The sequence below is a fragment of the Gossypium arboreum genome, chromosome 11, assembly GCF_025698485.1.
Source record: "Gossypium arboreum isolate Shixiya-1 chromosome 11, ASM2569848v2, whole genome shotgun sequence".
NCBI classification, from domain to species: Eukaryota; Viridiplantae; Streptophyta; class Magnoliopsida; order Malvales; family Malvaceae; genus Gossypium; species Gossypium arboreum.
The window spans coordinates 126,902,694-126,921,536 of record NC_069080.1 but is presented as its reverse complement, the minus strand read 5'-3'; the positions used below and the strand labels follow the sequence as shown (position 1 = coordinate 126,921,536).

The 18,843-nt window shown below is 31.8% G+C and overlaps 2 protein-coding genes and 1 long non-coding RNA gene across 3 annotated transcripts; all 3 read left to right on the top strand.

Moving 5' to 3' along the window:
• Positions 1–3,524: 3,524 nt before the first annotated feature.
• On the top strand, positions 3,525–4,512 carry LOC108472487 (uncharacterized). Its single transcript, XR_001869551.2, has 2 exons — positions 3,525–3,942; positions 4,261–4,512. It is a non-coding gene; the product is annotated as an uncharacterized LOC108472487 (long non-coding RNA).
• Positions 4,513–6,710: 2,198 nt separating this feature from the next.
• On the top strand, positions 6,711–8,976 carry LOC128279251 (disease resistance protein RUN1-like). The gene is made up of 2 exons (XM_053020941.1): positions 6,711–7,540; positions 7,832–8,976. The coding sequence occupies exons 1-2, from the start codon at positions 7,050–7,052 to the stop codon at positions 8,805–8,807; spliced, it is 1,467 nt and encodes a 488-aa protein (XP_052876901.1). The 5' UTR covers positions 6,711–7,049; the 3' UTR covers positions 8,808–8,976.
• LOC108472033 (disease resistance protein RPV1-like) lies at positions 8,826–13,591 on the top strand. The gene is made up of 7 exons (XM_053020942.1): positions 8,826–8,929; positions 9,332–9,372; positions 9,868–10,108; positions 10,240–11,535; positions 11,617–12,374; positions 12,654–12,724; positions 13,074–13,591. The coding sequence occupies exons 1-5, from the start codon at positions 8,828–8,830 to the stop codon at positions 12,367–12,369; spliced, it is 2,433 nt and encodes an 810-aa protein (XP_052876902.1). The 5' UTR covers positions 8,826–8,827; the 3' UTR covers positions 12,370–12,374; positions 12,654–12,724; positions 13,074–13,591.
• The last annotated feature ends 5,252 nt before the right edge of the window (positions 13,592–18,843 follow it).

Below are 18,843 nucleotides of genomic sequence, written 5' to 3'. Positions count from 1 at the left end.
CTGAATAAATATTTTCTTAGTGGGATACAAATTATCATCTCTTTTCTTTCAATTAATTTTATTGTTTTGTTTATTCATATGTTTTCATTCAAGCTTTATTCATTTCATTTTTATTGATGCGTCGTTGAGAGTATCAAAAATAAAATAAAAAACAGAATTAAAAGTTTGAATTAAAATTGCGAAAATTGAAATTAAAATAGTAGAGATAAATAGAGTTGAGGAAAATAATTTCTTATGGAGAGATTCCAGCCTCCGGTTGCCTCTATCCGCCTTGAGTTCAATCCTCGGCTTTTAGGTGATCCTTCTTAAACAAAATAAACCAATTATAGTGGAAGAGGACGCCTACGACCACCAGCTCTAAAATTTTAGACTTAAGATTTGGCGGAACCTAACTTTAGCTAACAATCGCTTTTGTGATACTATCTTATGCTAGATCATGCGTCAGTCCCATAATGAACCCTTTTTGGGGAATTTCGACAATATTCAACTAGATAAATTTAGTGGCTCATGCTTTTTGAGGAAAAGGAATAAAGGCTGTGTTTTTTTTGGAGAGGGAGTGTTTACAAAAAAGATGAATGGAATTTATGTTACTCCATCCCCTATTTATAGTACTAGAAAACCTAGTCTATTCCTAATTAAATTTTAAAAGATAAATAAAGATATATGCTAAAATTAAATCTAAATAATAATCATTAATAATTATCCTAATATAATTGGGATTAAAATAGAGTCTTGTGCTATAAAATCTCTTCTTTTGCATTTTTGCCCCCAAAGTCTTCCACACTTTGTATTTTCGACACCACTTCTCTCCTACTTCGCATGCTGGCCCAATTTATCTTCAAATTTACGCTTTTTGCCCCTAAATTTTCTCTTGCCTTCAATTTAGTCCCTACAAGATAAAGAACCATAAATAGCTCAAATTAGTAAGATCATACTCAAAATAAATATGTAATTAATACATAAAAATAATTTCTTATGGAGAGATTCCAGCCTCCGGTTGTCTCTGTCCGCCTTGAGTTCAATCCTCGGCTTTTAGGTGATCCTTCTTAAACAGAATAAGCCAGTTATAGTGGAAGAGGACGCCTACGACCACCAGCTCTAAAATTTTAGACTTAAAATTTTGCGGAACCTAACTTTAGCTAACAATCGCTTTTGTGAGACTATCTTATGCTAGATCATCACTTCTCAATAACAAATACAATGCCATTTTGTCTTTTGGGCTCGCCAACCTCTGACGCGGTAAACTAATGAACTAACTATGTAACCTTCCCAAAACGTAAAAAGCGGTCGTTTCTTGCACAAGTTGAAAAGATCACCTATTAAGGACATGGACGGAAGTGTCAGTCCCGTAATGAACCCTTTTGGGTGAATTTCGACAATATTCAACTAGATAAATTTAATGGCTCATGCTTTTTGAGGAAAAGGATCAATAAAGGCTGAATTTTTTTGGAGAGGGAGTGTTTACAAAAAAGATGAATAGAATTTATGTCACTCCATCCTCTATTTATAGTACTAGAAAATCTAGTTGTCAAAACTATTTTTTTGAGTTAGGAAAAAAAATAGGAATCGACGTTTGAAAACCAAAATGTGGAGTCGCCACCAATCTCTCGGTTTAGGTGTGATTGGGCCACCTACTAAAATGTTTTGTTCCATTAAAGACAATTTTGGTTCACGTAAAATAAAAAACAAATGGGTTCGAGAGTCGGTTACGCATGAGGAAGGGTGAGCACCCTCATTACGCCCAAAAAGTGGTACTAAATTGATTCGATGCTATCCTTATATCAAAGATTTTAAGAAAAAAAAAAATCTTTTAAGGCATGATTCTTTAAAATGTGTGAATAGTTCAAGTTAACTGTCAAAATTCTCTTGTTTCAAAGATATGCAACATTATACCCAGCACGATTGGATACGATCCTTTATACCTTCAAAAATACGATCGATTTTTGACTTTCAAAAATTCATACACTAAAATTATAAAAGGTTATCCAAATATTTAGTTCATCGAAAAAATCATACCCAGTACGATTGAGCACGATTTCTCGAATTCCCAATTATTGGATATTGCCTTATTTTAAAATTTTTGAATAATAAGGAAAATTAGGAATTCGCTCAAAACACGTTTATTTGTTTTAAAATAGATGGAATACTTAATGCATTGTATCGAAACATTTGCATAGAAAATGACTAATGAACATGAAATAATATGATACAATAAGCCACAATTAATAAATCCAACAATTATGTACGGCTATTCTAAGTAAAATGTAACCGAATTCTTAATCATGAATAGAGAACAATTGATACAATGGATAAAACAATGACTAAGTGATATACATCAACAATAAATATGGCACAATATAAAACAATTCACAAAACATTTACAAAATAAAATGGAAATTTAAAATGGTATAAGACATTTTCAAAGTGATGATGAATTAATAAACGCATAATATATATAATATATAAATTGACAAATTTGCATAAAAGCTAAGGGTATATATTTATTGAAATAAATATTATAGAATAAAAGGTTGAATCAAATTATATGCAAAATATTTTAAACACAAATTCATTCAAGATTGAAAATGTATATGGTAATTTAAATAATATATAAAATGTGAAAGCATAATAAAATACATGATAAAATATATTACACATAATAGATTTGCAAAACTGCGTATAAATAAATTTAGGAATAATTTTTTGTAAAAATAACATGAGATTAATAATATATAAAATTAAGTTAATTTATAAATTATACGTACCATTATACATAAAATCATTTAAGTAAGATGCTACATAATATATTAAAATAATATGACATAAAGAAGAATTTTAAAATAATAATTTTATAAACACAAAATGAATTTCCCAAATAACCTTACAAACCTAATTAAATGAATTTTAAAACAATAAGTATTTTAAATAAAAACATTAAAATAATATATGTACAAATATTCACAAAAATATTTTAAAAAAATCTTACATAAATTATTAAAACAATATAATGTAAAATAGCTTCAAAATAATGATTATATAAAGTAAAGATATTAACATAATTTAGCACATATATATATATATATATATATATATATATGAAGGACTAAATGAATTCTCAAAATCATTATGAACAGAGGACTTGATTTAAATAATATAGGTACAAGGATAAAAAATTTGAGTTAAATACTATGCAAAATAAAAACTACAACCTAATTACAAATAAAAATATAGAAAAGAAATATTAACATAGATCAAAATAAAAAAAATTGAATGAATTTTAAATAATATGCATTATAAATTAAAATCTCAATTAAAATAATACATGTACAAACGTTGAATGTATGGTAGGCTATAAAATAAAAAACTAAATTAAATTTGAGTTAAAATAAGAAGAATAATTTAAAAATAAACTATTAGAATCAAAATAGGGACTCATGTGCCATGCTTGCAAATGTATGAGGACCAGAACTGAAAATAATCCACGTTTCAAAACACTGAGCTTAGCCGTGGATCAAATCGCAATAGCATACAAATTCCCAGACGAAATTAAAAATAAGTGTAGCACAGGTTGGATTCAATTGAAGATCGGCGTGAGAGAGAAGGATCAGGCGTGGAAATTTCCCATTTGAGATAAAAGAGAGTGTTGATTCGACTTTTGAATTGGGTCACACGCGGACCGTCCCTTTTCAAAGGACGCCGTTTTTTACAAAGGTTTTAATGCCTCTTTCCCTTCTTCGTTTTTTTTTTTTCAGATGCAGCCATCCCTTAACCCAAATTAACAGCCCCAAAAAAATATCAATTTGTTAGGGTTTCTAGCGCCCGCCGAATCCACCATTTCATTTGGTGGTCGATGGCGTACCAACGGTGATGGATGATGCCTTTGGATCCCCTTCCAACTTCGATCTCAACGAAGTGAACAGAGATCAATGGTCGATTCGCAAGGTAAGATTTGCTTTTCCCTCTTCTTTATTTTAAAATACAGATGATGAAAACAATGGAAAGAAAATAAATAAAAATGACTGGAAAATTAAAAAGACTAAAGAAAAATCACCTTTTCAAAAATTGTTTTTGAACTTTTCTCTATTCCATCTTTGTATAGTGTATGTGTGTATGCGTACAGTGTGCGTGCATAAGTTTTTTTAGGTACATTCGGCTTTTATAGCCGAATTTACAGAGTAAAATCAAAAAATAAAATTACATTTTATTGTTGTTATTTGCTGTAGACTCTGTTATTCTCCTTCTAGTATGTTCCATTTGCAGGAAAGGTCGTACACAAGCACGAGCGGAGACGCGCGCGAGGGGCTGGTGGCGCACGTGTGGTGCTGGAGACCGACTGCTAGTTGCGGCGTGAGGGGAGATAGCTAACTGCTGGTGTTTTCCAGAAACCTCTAGGGTTTCTGGTGTTTTCAGTTATTGGGCCTTTTTTCGGGTCATTTTGGGTCTCGGGTTTGGGCTTGTTTAATGGACTGTTAATTTGGACTTTATTTTGGTTTATTTATTTATTTATTTTGATTTTTTTGTTTTTTTTTTTTTGTGTAAGTCCGGGCAAAATTTGGATCTTACACTAGTCTATTCTTAATTAAATTCTAAAAGATAAATACAAATAAATAAAGATAAATAAAGATATATGCTAAAATTAAATCTAAATAATAATCATTAATAATTATTCTAATATAATTGGGATTAAAATAGTCTTGTGCAATAAAATCGCTTCTTTTGCATTTTTGCTCCCAATGTCTTCTACACTTTGCATTTTCGACACCACTTCTCTCCTACTTAGCATGTTGGCCCAATTTATCTTCAAATTCACGCTTTTTACTCCTAAATTTTCTCTTGCCTTCAATTTAGTCCTTAAAAGATAAAGAACCATAAATAGCTCAAATTAGTAGGGTCATACTCAAAATAAATATGTAATTAATACATAAAAATATGTCATTCTAGAGTATTATCAATTATTTATTTCATTTTTATCTTTCACTGTCATTTTTTTCTTTTCAATTTTATTGGATTGATTACAATGTGGTATTTTCGTTAGATAGTTGATTGTATACTCTTTACAATTCTATGATTTAAAGTGTAATTTGACAAGTTTATTTATTTTTATCTTTTGGCATGCAGCAATCAACAAACAACAATTGTCTTTAGTGTAATGTCATTCTTCCGCAAATTATTTAAGGCTAAGTAATATCTTTTAAAAACTTTGATATCAATCTTAGTTTCATTGTCCAAGACTGGTAAGTTTGTAAGTTAATATCAATTATGAAACCAGTAATGTGCATGAAAGTTTCAATGAAATTTTTAGAGATAATTTAAATCTTCACATGCAATTATAGTTGTTAAGCTCATCAAAACAAGCTTAAACATATTTATTTTTTTAGTTTTAATTCAAAATTTAAAAAATGAATTTAAGTGGCATTTTATTTAAGATGATTTTAGAATTATTATAGATAATTTTCTTTTATTAATTTAAATACTACATTATTATTTGGATAACATATATTAGAGATTACGTTTGATTTTAAAAACTATTATTGCTATATCTTATATATTAGAGTATACCATCAATAAAACTTATCATCATTTTCCTGTAATTGACTTGTTACACTTCTACCACTACTCGCTTTCATAGATTATTCTGGAGATTCGTTTCGAAGAAATAAATGTGGGAAATATATAAAGAATTGCCTAGAAACCTAAGGCTGGTGCGAATGGCAAGTTGAGTTTCATCATGGATTGCGTGAAGTCAACAGTGTAGTTGATAGTTTAGCAAAAAAGGACTTGACTTCGTTGATGATTCGGATACTAGAAGATTTACCAGACAAGCTAAGAGACAGTCTTGAACGGGATCACATTGGACCTCCCTTTCGTAGATTTAGATTTTGTTTGTTGTTTTCCACTCTATTAAAAAACAAAAAAAGGGGACTGTTCGCTGGGGTTTAAAGGAGAGGGATTTTATTTTTCTTTTACTTTGGGCTGAACACTGTAAAAAGGAAATGGCTTTTATATTATTGGGCCGATGTTTCCAGCTTAACCCGGCTGCAATGAGCCCAAAATTTCCAGATGTAATTACTCTGTCATCTTTATGTTGGTTTGATGATTGAGTTTGAAAATTGTTTGGATCAATTGTGTTTGAACCAAAAGAAAGGAAAAGAAAAAGGTAATTAAGGGCGTGCAGTTAGGGGTGATCATGGGCAAGGCCGGGCCGGTTCGGGCCGGGTTCAGACAAAATTTTAGGCCGTCGACTATGCCCAGGCCGGCTTGGCCGAAATATGGGCCTAAAATTTTACCCAAGCCCGCCCGAAATAAAATTACTAGGCCTGAGCCCGGCCCGGCCCGGCCATATTAATTTTTTTCTTATTTCATTAAATAAAAATTTAAAAATATAATAAATTAAATATATTTAAAAACATAAAACAAATATTAAAACAAATAAAAATAATACTAAAACAATTCTTAAAATAATACACAAATTAACAATATAATAAAAATATTTATATTAAAAATTTAAAATAATTAAAAATAAAATAAAAAATATATTAATATATAATTGGGCCAGGTCGGGCGGGCTTGGGCCAAAAACTCTTATCAAGGCCGGCCCGTTTTCTAAACAGGCCTCATTTATTTGCCAAGCCCATTTTATATTTTTACCCAAACCCTCCCATTTTTCGGACGGGCCTTCGGGCCGGGCCTGACCGCCCAGCCCATGATCAGCTCTAGGCGTGCTTCTTCACTTGACTTCCACTCTGTGGACAAAGCAACAAATTCTGCCCTCAGCGTCAACGATTCTTCCTGGAAAACACCATCATTTTCATTTGTCACCAAACTTCCACCACCACACCTTTTCATAGCTATTATTATGGAGATTCGTTTTGAAGACAAAAAGGGTAGGACATGTATAGACAAATTGCTTAGAAACCTGTGTCCGCTTTCCCTTTCTTGATGCACCTATACTTGGTCTGTTTCTAGTTTCTTTCTGCATATTGAGCCACCTTATTTTCTGGTTTTCCCAAACTAGATTGTCATAACTTTTTTCCTTCTCAGACTTCCTCATGTCCTCGTTACTCTCAACTTCCTCGTCTATTCCTAGACAAAAAGAATATGATGTATTCTTGAGTTTTAGAGGTGAAGATACTCGTCATAACTTCACAGACCATCTCTATGATGCTTTGAGAAGGAGCGGAATCGTCACTTTCAGGGATGATCCAAAGCTAGAGGCCGGTGAAGAGATTGCACCTGAGCTCTTCAAAGCAATTCAACAATCATGGTGCTCAGTAATCGTTTTCTCGGAAAACTATGTCTTTTCAGGTTGGTGCTTGGAGGAACTTGCTGAGATTGTTAAACAGAAAAAGGAGAATGGTCATAAAGTATTTCCAATTTTCTATGGTGTGGATCCATCTGATTTAAGAAAACAAAAAGAGAAAGTTGAAGCAGCTTTTGCAAAACATGAAGAGAAATACAAGGAAGATGAAGCAAAGATCCAAAGGTGGAGAAATGCTTTAACTGAAGTGGCTAATATCAAGGGATGGCACTCAAATAATGGGTATTTTTTTCTTCATTTTACTTGTAAATTTAATAATTACAATTTTTTTTTTTGAATTAGCTGTTTTTTTATATATATCGACAAAATCGGAAAATTGTTTTTTTCTAGTGTTATAAGGCAAGTAAGGCAATAACACCAGAAAAACTATAAACTCAAGTCCTCTAAGTGTATCCTAAATTTGTTCCATAGAGTACTATGCGTTTCACATCTTAATGTTTTCCTAGATCATTTAACTTCATTTCCATACCAATAATTTTCTTAATTAAAAATTAAATCTTTATATCTTTATAGGCATGAATCAGAATTTATTGGAGACATTGTCAAAAAAATATCAGCAAAGTTATGTCAAACATATCCAATTGACCATGATGAGTTAGTCGGAATCAGTCCAAGCTTGGACGAGTTGCATTCGGAAATAGAAATTGGGGAAGATGATATCCGTATCATAGGAATTTGTGGTATGGGTGGCATTGGCAAAACGACTCTTGCAAGAGTTGTTTATGATCAAATGTCACATCATTTTGAAGGTAAAAGCTTTCTTGCTGATGTTCGAGAAGTTTCAGAGAAATGTGGACTTGTTTCTTTACAGAAACAACTACTTTCCCAAATCTTGTTTGATGAAAGCTTCAATTTTTTCAATGTTCATGAAGGGAAAGTCATAATTAGCCACAGGTTCTCTCACAAAAGAGTTCTTGTTGTTCTTGATGATGTTGATAACCTACAGCACTTGAAATGCTTGGTTGGAAGGCGTTATTGGTTCGGTGTAGGGAGTAGAATCATTGTAACAACAAGAGATGAACATTTGCTCCGATCTTATCGAGTTGATGGTGTGTATAAGCCTACAACATTGAAAGCCAATGATGCACTTCATCTTTTCAATTTGAAAGCTTTCGATTGCAAGACAGCGCCAAAAGAGGATTTCATTGAGCTTGCTAAACATATCGTAGGTTATGCTGGTGGACTCCCATTAGCTCTTGAAGTTTTGGGTTCTTTTCTGTGTGATAGAGATGCAAGGCAATGGGAAAGTACAATAGAAAGACTTGAAAGAGATTCTAACAAAGAAATTCTTGACAGACTTCAAATAAGTTTTGATGGACTGGAAGAAAGGGAGAAAAATATATTTCTAGATATAGCATGCTTCTTTAATAGGGAGGAGAAAGATTTTGTAATGAAAATATTGGATGGTTGTGAGTTTTTTCCAGATATTGGAATTGATGTTCTTATTAAAAAATCTCTACTAACTATTAACAGAACAACCAGTTGTTGATGCATGACTTGCTACAAGAAATGGGAAGAAAAATTGTTAGGGAAAAATCTATCGATGAACCTGGAAGACGTTGCAGATTGTGGGAGGAAAGAGATGTATATCATTTGCTAACAAAAGCAACTGTAAGTAATTCCATAAAAATTATATATATGTAGCTTACTTTATTCAAACAATTAATTTTAAGATGTGGCATTAATTAGATTTGAGGTTTATTTGAAACGATTACATCTTTGGTACAAAAACATATATATAATCTATTATATTTAGGAAGTATTTATTATTATTATCGATAAAGTAAAATGAGTAGATTTGTTGTTTAAAATTTTAAAATGTGTCATTTAGAAATTATCATTGATTATAAATATTAATAAGACATGCACGATATGTATAAACAAAAATGTAATTTAATTGAATTACTTTAGTTGAAAATGTTTTTTTAGCTTGTTTTTTACTATACATGCAATGATAATCATAAATGTAAACTTTATGAGCTTTTGTAATATTTTTACTTTTCATTTTTCTAGGCTACAGAAATTATTGAAGGCTTAATCATCGACAATAAAAGGTAAGATGACATATATATCTATATATAATTTTAATGTTGTTGTTTTTTTTGTAAAAATAATTAAAAAGAAGTGGCAACTCTTTAATGCTTAATATTTAAAAAAGAAAGTGGTATGAATTATTGAAAAAAAGAATGTTGCATTTAATTGTATCTATTTTCTTGCATTCTCTCTTTAGCCAAACACCTTTCTTGCGTTTGTATCATGGTTTCTAGCCTTCTGTGTCTGTGAATATCAGCTCCAATTCTTTAGAGCTATGTTATTCAAATTAGGATATAAGTGTTATATGTGAGATGTATTTGACATGTGTATATTAATTTTTCTTAACTTTTTCATATATTTCAAAAGCCCTTGAAGGATTATATCTTTATATCCACATCTGAACATACTTTAGATGTAAGTGTTAGACATGAGTTTTTCAAAAAAGAAGCAATGAAGTGATTAACGTTTCAGAGATTATGTTTTATATAGCTTTATTCTTATACTTGTTCGCTCAGGGAATTGAACAAGACTCTCACTTTGAATGGGGATATTTTCTTGAAGATGAAAAGATTAAGATTGCTCAAAGTCCATTGTCTTCCAAATTGTTGTGATCTCACCTACCTTTCTAATGAGCTACGACTTTTAGAATGGTCAGGATATTCTTTAAGATCTCTGCCTTTAGGCTTCCAACCGGAAAATCTTGTTGTACTTCTCTTGCCTTATAGCAATATTGAACAACTGTGGAAGGAAAATACAGTAAGAATTAACTCATTTTGTCTTTGTTTTCTAATTCGAGAAGAAGGTATTAACACAGAAGAATAAAAATGAAAATAAGCTTCACCATATTTTTTCTCCTTTTATCTCTAATTTATTATTGTTTTCAACAGCCCCTGTATAAGTTGAAAGTGCTCAACCTCAAAGGGTCGGAAAACCTGATCAAGGCACCAGACGTCACAACTGCCCCAAATCTTGAAATTTTGGTTTTGGAAGGTTGTACTAGATTAGTATATGTCCATCCATCTGTTGGAGTTCTTACAAGGCTTAAGCTTTTGAATTTAGGAGGCTGCAAAAGTCTGAGGAGTTTTCCAACCAGAATTGGAATGGAATCCCTTGAAATGTTAACTCTTTCAGGTTGCTCAAAACTTCAAAGCTTTCCAGAGATTGATGGGAAAATGGAATGTTTGTTGGAGGTTTGTTTTGATGGGACAAACATTAAAGAGCTACCTTCTTCAATCGGAAATCTCAGAAGACTTGAAGTTTTGAATTTAAAAGACTGTAAAAGTCTGAGGAGTTTTCCAACCAAAATTGGAATGGAATCTCTTGAAAAGTTAATTCTTTCAGGTTGTTCCAATCTTAAAAGGGTTCCAGAGATTGATGGAAAAATGGAATGCCTGCAAGAGCTTTATTTAGATGGGACGGGCATTAAAGAGCTACCTATTTCAATTGGAAATCTGAGCAGTCTTGTTTTGTTAAATTTGAAAGATTGCAGGAACCTTGTGGATCTGCCCGGTAGCATAGGTGGGTGTAAAAGTTTAAAATCTCTTAATCTTTCTGGTTGTTATAAAGTTGAATATTTGCCAGAGAATTTGCAGCAAATAGAATTCTTGGAGGAGCTTGACTTAAGTGAAACATCCATGACAAAACCACCACTCTTCATTTTTCAATTTAAAAATCTTAAAGTTCTTTCTTTTAATGGGAGAAAGGGACCTCCTTCCAAGTTACAAAAATATCTGTTAAAGGTAATCCAAAAAGGAAGGACAAATTTCATGGCTCCGATGTTGCCTTCGTTGTTAGGTTTGAGTTCATTAACAAAGCTGAATCTAAGGGACTGCAATCTTTGTGAAGGAGATATTCCTAGTGATATTTGTCGCCTATCCTCTTTGATATACCTTGATCTTGGTGGTAACAACTTCATCAGCATACCTTCGTGTCTTACTCAATTTTCCAAGCTTGGATTTCTTAGATTGTCAGATTGCAGGGCGCTGAAATCGTTGCCTGAGCTTGTAACTAGAATAAATTTTGTACACATAAATGGTTGTGCTTCTCTGGAAATAGTTGCAAATCGATCAAAAGTTTGCAATTCAAATTATCGGTCAGGTTATTGGTCAGATATAGTAGGTGTTAATTGCTTCAGATTGGCTGAGAACATCGATGCCTTAACATTGCTGAAAAAACATCTAAAGGTTCGTTAATATCTCTGTTTCTGTGTGTCTTATAATTATTCATGGTGTTAGTTACCAAACAAGCGAAGTTTTATTTTGCAGGTATTTGGAAATTCAAGAGAAATATTTGATATTATTCTACCTGGAAGTGAAATCCCAGAATGGTTTAGTCAACAAAGAGGTGTGTCTTGGATTAAGATAGATTTGCCTCTGGAAGTTCGGAATGATAGTCAATGGATGGGAGTTGTTTTGTGCTGCATTTTTGTCAGTGATGATGCTTCAAGGGATGAGTATCTCATGTGTAGAGCTGCTATCCATGGTAGATATTCTAGACAAGGCAATTGCACTCAATCTAATTTCCAGGGTAGAAATCCTCGAGTAGTCAATTGTAGTGGCTGGCGTGTAAATGTTGATTTTGACTCGCCCGTACTGAAGGACCACATTTTAATTCGTTATTTGTCGCGTGACGAGTTGTATCCAATTTCCTTGGAAGACAAATGTGGTGAACGAGAAACCAATAATTTACTGACAACAAATTGCTTAGATCCGGGATGCCATCAACTTGAGCTGTCTTTCGAAAGACATAACAGTGTTAAGGTGAAGAAGTGTGGTGTTAGAATAGTATATGAGAGAGATCTGGAAGAGATGGAACAAATACAAGAGCTGCATAGTAATCAGTGTTGGGCAAATTTTGAAGATATCCAGCAACACTCTACTGATGATGGATCAATAGGTAACGGTTCCCTAATAAAGCGAAAACGTAATATCTATGAGGAGATGGATGAAGGGCCGCAACCAAAACGACTGCAAAAAATTTTCAGTTCTATAATGGGCAGACTTGGGAAGAAGCACTAATTGTGGTAAACTATTTCTTTGGCCTTGTCCTATTAATTTTTTTTATGACTTTTTTATTTATTTACAATTTCTTTTATTTCATTTAAAGTATTCATTTTCCATATATTTACTCTGCAATAAATGAGATATAATCTTTCAAATATATATAATTAAGTTAAAATTCTAAGCATATACATGTTAAACATGAACTTGTATTCTATGCCTATCCCAAATTTGGATAATATTTTCTTTTTATAACATTCAATATTTTATTAATTTTATATAATTTGATTATATGATCGCAGATTGAAGAAATATAATCGGCTGGAAATAAAATGTGGATGAAGTTTTGATTGCTTCATGAAGCAACTAATAAGTAAGGGCGAATCCTTTGTCAATGTTTAGGTTACAATCATCCTAAATTGTTGTTTCATTTTTGTTCGAAATTGTTAGACTTCAAGTTATGTGTTAAATGTGATATGTGTCTAGTTTAATCTTTTAAAATTGTTTTTATATATTTGAGTAAAAAATTATATTTTTTTACTTCTAAAAAACCCTATATTTTCTCCAAATCATTTGCTTGTTTTTGTTTTTGCCTAGCTGTGGTTTTAGCCTCCGGGCTAATTACAGCCCACCTTTTTCTCTTACCCATCAACTCTTTTATCTTTCTTCTTCTGATTCACTCCATACATTCTCTCTTTTAAGTGTACAGATTTATTTTGTAGGATCTTTGTTGTCTTCACAAGATGTGATGGATAGATGACGGTGCTTATCATTATTAAAACACCACTGACCACCGATAGTTTCTTTTAGAAAGCGGGTAGCTTGTCATTGGCTTCTTAATCTGTTTCTGTTTCGAGAGTTTTAGAATAATAAATGATTTTATGAGTCAGCTTGGACTCGTGTTATCTTAAGTTTTATATATTTTTTGTTTGTTTTTCTATTGTTTAACAAGTCTTTCACTTTTAGAAGTTTCTATCTACTCTTGTAATACGTTTTTTAGTCTTACTTATACATGTAGTCTTGCTTTTGCGAGTAATTTTAGGGTTGGTTTTGTCGTCGTTTCCTCTCTAGTTTGGTGGATGCTCGATTCTTTTGACGATTTATGTCCGCCGCTTTGGACCATCCGGGGTTGATTTCCTTATTGCATTAAGTGCTTGAATCAATTCTAATGTATTGTACTTAATTTATGACAGAGTCGATTGCCAACGTGCCATAATGTTATATTGATGTTGAAGTTGAAGCTTTTGTTGTGTTGATAGAGCTTGTCCTTCAGTGCGTACAATGGATGTTTTTTTGTTTTCGAATTGTATGGTATTATTTATTGAATGAATTAATGAATTTCTCTTCAAAAAATTTATTTTTATATATTTAAAATATTAAATAAAAATAATATAGACAAAATATTAATTTAGTCCTGAACGTTTACATTTTTTATCATTTGACCTCTTAAATTTGACTCTCAACTTTAAAAAAAGAAGGTCAAATTTGACTATCAACTTTTTAATATAGGTGAAATGATTTTTTGTAATGAGAATACTAACTAAAATATTAAATTTTTAAACACAACAACCTGCATGCGATTCACATGTACTCCAAGTTAGATAAAATAATTAAAATAAATAATTAAGATAATTTAAATAGAATAATAAATCTACAATTAGAACAATAAGGAATAAATTAAAGAAGATAGATAGAAAAATAGAATGTGATATGTAGAAGTCTTAAAAAACCTTAGAAACACGAAGAATCCACAATCCCCTTCAAGCGATTCCAATTTAATCTTAGTAAAACTCTTAAGTATGTTAGAACCCAATATGATTTAAACTCAAATTAAAAGCTCGAAACTCGTAATTTTTGTCACAATCCCGTTTAGAAATTCTGCTCATGCAATCTTCACTAAAACAGTCATAAATTGAGCTCCTGAGCTCAAAATAGAGTGATTCAAAATGCGTTTCAAAGCTAAGAGATAGACCTTCAAACGCCATGTGACATCTCAACTAAAAAAATGCTAAGATCTCATCCAAAAAGTCGTCGCAAGTCTACTGATTTCCCAAGCTTAAAAATTGACAACTTCGGTGAATTTCACCCCATCCGTGCATATATCATACATCTTCCCAGATATTGAACAAAGCCCTCCAGAGAACCGAGCAATTAGAAGGATGTATAGAAGAAGACCATTTACTTATTACCCCATACTTGTTTCGAAAGACTTCTAACCCATACCACATTCATGTTAGAAATGACATTAAAAGTTACTTTAAGCATGAAGGCTTTATTGAGGTCTCGTGCTTCCCTTAACCCAAGTCCACCATTCTTCAAAGGCATGCAACATTTATCACAACTCACTAAAGTTGGTTTTTGGTTACCAAATGTTGACTCCGAAATGAATCCTTGAACCTGCTTCTCAATTTTGTTGCAATTGTCTTGGTGATCACCTTAAACAATACCATATGGAGATTGATCGATTTATAACGAGATAGCAATTCCAATCCAACCACCTTGGGCACCAACACAATAAGAGTTTGATTCAAATCCAAAGGAATTGCATCACCTTCAAAGCATTTTGGAATCAAGCAACAAATTTGATCCTTAAACAAAACTCCATTGAGATTGACAAAAGCAGGAATTGGGTCACCTTCAAACCACTTTTGAATCAAGCAATAAATTTGATCCTTAAACAAAACTCCATTGAGATTGACAAAAGCGAGCATGGAAATCATCAACATCAGGAGCCTTCAACGGCGCCATATTAAACAAAGCTTTCCTTTACCTCTTTCTTCAAAACTCTATCATCTAAAGCCACAAGTTCCTCAACTCTCAAAGCAAGAAAGCAATTGCGTAATGAAAACTCACCTGGGTACGTCGCATTGACAATGTATAATGTGCTCCTATTGATATCGGAATAAAGGATTACAATCTATTGTCACATGTTGCAGTCTAGTGACAAAATTTTGTTTCTATAGAAAGATTTTTAACTCATTAAACATCTTATATGCTAGCATGTAATATTTTAGTTTTTCAAGATAATGTATGAATCATTTAACTACTTTTCCCATGATCCATACTCAAAAATTTTCAAATATCTATCCAACATCTTAACAATATATGTAATATTTTTACACATATAAACCTGAACATACATTCGATTCCCCATTGATGAAGCATAGTGATATTTTTCCATTTCCTTAATCTTGAAATTAATCTTGAGACATTGATCAAGATTAAACTTGTCTCATTTAATGATATAATTATCACCTAATCAACAATCTTGTCAAATCTCTTTAATATATTTTGAGTATAGTATAGAATATGAGCACGAAGGAGAAAAACAGATCAAATTTCTTGGGAACAACGAAGAGTTTTCTAAGCAATTTCTCTATACATTTCCAACCACTTCCTTTATTTCCAAATGAAAGCGGGTGGGTGTGAAAATTGGGGGATGATAGATGTTCTCCAGGAAGAATCCAAGAAAGAGTTGACAAAATGGAGCCTGCAATAATTTTAAGTAATAATTGAAGTGTTGGACGGTTTGTGTCTTACATACCTTTTTGTTTTTTTACATTATAATATTTACTTTATAAATTATTAAGTATTAACTAATTGTGTTTTACATGCTTAACTAGTTATGTAACGTACATCTAATTATTTTATTTCATTAATTATATTTATTTTATTAATTACTGTAATTAATTTTTATTTAAAGATATATGATTCTTTATTTTATGTAATGTAAAATAATTAAAATATTTTATTGGTAATAATGAAGTTAACTTTTTAATGTTTAATTGAGTTTTAGAGTTAATTTGATTAAAATATATAATTTAGTTAGTTATATATTTTATCAAATTAGCTCTAAAACTTGAATTAAATCACATCTATTTGAATGTATTTGACAATTTAAATGTAAAATAAACAAATCCATAATTAACACTAAATTTATTCTATTAACAAAATTATGAAGAATTCAAACCTAATAATATTAGCAATTAACTTTCATCAAATCAATCCTATAATCCAACTAAAAGTTAATATCCTTACTTTTGGGTACCAAGATATATAACTTTTGTCAAATACAAGTAATAATTTGGACCACAAAAATAATATAGATACCATATTAGAAAAAGTGTCAAACTCGGTTACGAATTATATATTAAGCCATTTTATTACAAGATATTGTTTAATTATAAATATTAATATATTAAAATTACAAAAAAAAGTGTAATTTAAAGATGAATATAAAGTACAATTCAATATTTATCGAACTTTATCTACTCAAAATATTTATTTAGGCCCTATTCGATAATCGGTTGAAAAAATCAATTAAAAGAATTAATGTTTCAATAATTTTATTTTTAAAATATGTTTGATAATCGTTAATAAAAATGACTTTGTAGAAATTTTTCATAAAATATGTAAAACATAATAAGTAAATAGGAATCTATTTATCATTTAATAAAGAATATGTTTAATTATTTGTATTTTCTTTTATTTACTTTTAGACTAAATTGCCATCACATTTACTCCCAATTTTTCTTCACTTAGTTCTTTTTTTCTAACAAAATTTTCGATGAAACATGAGACTTCATTTTTCTATTCTTGGTATAATATTTATTTTTCATAATGTTTATAATAATTTATATATAATAGTATAATTCACTACAAATATTTCATATTTATAGTAACATTGTTTAAAATATGAATTTGTTTAAAATAATATGCAGTGTCAAAAATTTAAGGATAAATTTTAACTCAATTATTTTTATAATTTAATATTTATATTTATCAAAAATCTAATTATATTCAATGCTTAATTTTAGGTAATATATCAAACATATATTATAACTTAATTTCAACACTTAATTTTTAATATTTAATTTTTTCGCACTTGATTTTTTTAGTTTATCAAACGGGGCTTTATTTTAAATATATTAATAAAACATTTTTTTGGTGAATTATAAAACAGGGCAAAGTCCGAACAAACCATCAAGTCATTTCACATATGGATCCTACTGCCCATTTCATTGTATTGCTACCATTTCACATATGTTGAAGAAATGTCCGAAAAAATCTGTGCTTTCTGAGAAGGACAAGCCGGAAGGTAAGACCAAAAGACTTGGTTCAAGTGCAAGGGTGTCGAAGCCAAGAAGGCCAAAGTGAACGAAAAGAAATCAGCAAAGTGCTTCTTGTGCTATGTTTCGCATAGGTTGTGGAAAAGTCTATAGAAGTTTGCCGTCAAAAGGGGCAATGGGCCAAACAAAGCACCCAAGAAGCTTGGTTCGAGCAAGGAAAAAGTTGAAGCCAATGGGGCAAAGAGGAGCAAGAAGAAACGAGTGAAATGATTCTTATGTTGTGGTCCGCATGAGTTGCGGAACTGTCCAGAGCAATCCAAGTTAGCCATGGTCAACAGAAAGGCAACGACGGAGCTTGTTGAGTCATCAGAGGGGCTTCTACCTAAGGAAGAGGTGAGTTGTGCATCAAACTTAGAGGAAGAAGTAGCGATGCAAACATTGAAGCTAAGACCAATGAGGCTCAATTCTGTGAAAGTGACGGAGCTTGTTGAGTCGTTGACTAAGCTTCCATCCAAGGAAAAGGTGAGTTGTGCATCGGACTTAGAGGACGAAGTAGCGATGCAAACTTTGAAGCTAGGATCAATGAGACTCATCTTTGTTGATTAATTGGAGGAGCTACCACCTAAGGGAGAGGTGGATTATACATTGAACTTTGCAAAGGTGGTGATGCAAACTGGACAGTTGACAAGAGTAAATACTACGAGTAAGGTACATTTCAAACACTTTGGTATTGTTTTGCATTCTAACTTGTTGGCTTGGTAAGAACATAATGGCCTTTTCAAAATTCTTAAGCAATGAGGCAAAGGGTCCATAGGCATGTCAAATTCTAGTTGTGAGAATCAAGAAGATTCCAATCGAAGTGAGTCAGAATGTGGGCAAGTGAGAGCTGTGACTTCTTGCCAGTGAGATGTACCAACGAGTGGGATAGTTCGAGCTAAGAGGCGAAAAAAATAGAGGCAAAAGTTCCAAAGGAAGGGACAACCTGATATGAGACTAGTCTGGAAAAAGCCAAAGCAATAAGAAAGATTCAAGGCAAATCAAGTAAATGTCATTCCAATCGAAGTGAGTCAGAATGTAGGCAAGTGAAAGCTGTGACTTCTTGCCAGTGAGATGTACCAACGAGTGGGATGGTTCGAGCTAAGAGGCGAAAAAAATCGAGGCAAAAGTTCCAAAGGAAGGGACAACCTGATATGAGGCTAGTCTGGAAAAAGCCAAAGCAATAAGAAAGATTCAAGGCAAATCAAGTAAGTGTCATTCCAAAGGCGCAATAAAGGCGTTGCAAGAATGAATAGGGGAGAATGTCACGGGCCACAATTAAAAGCCCGTGAAAATTGCACATAATGCATCCTAAGGAGGTCTATCAGCTAGATGAGGCTCATTTGACCCATAAAAGTTGGTCTGATTCAAACTATTGGTGACGCCT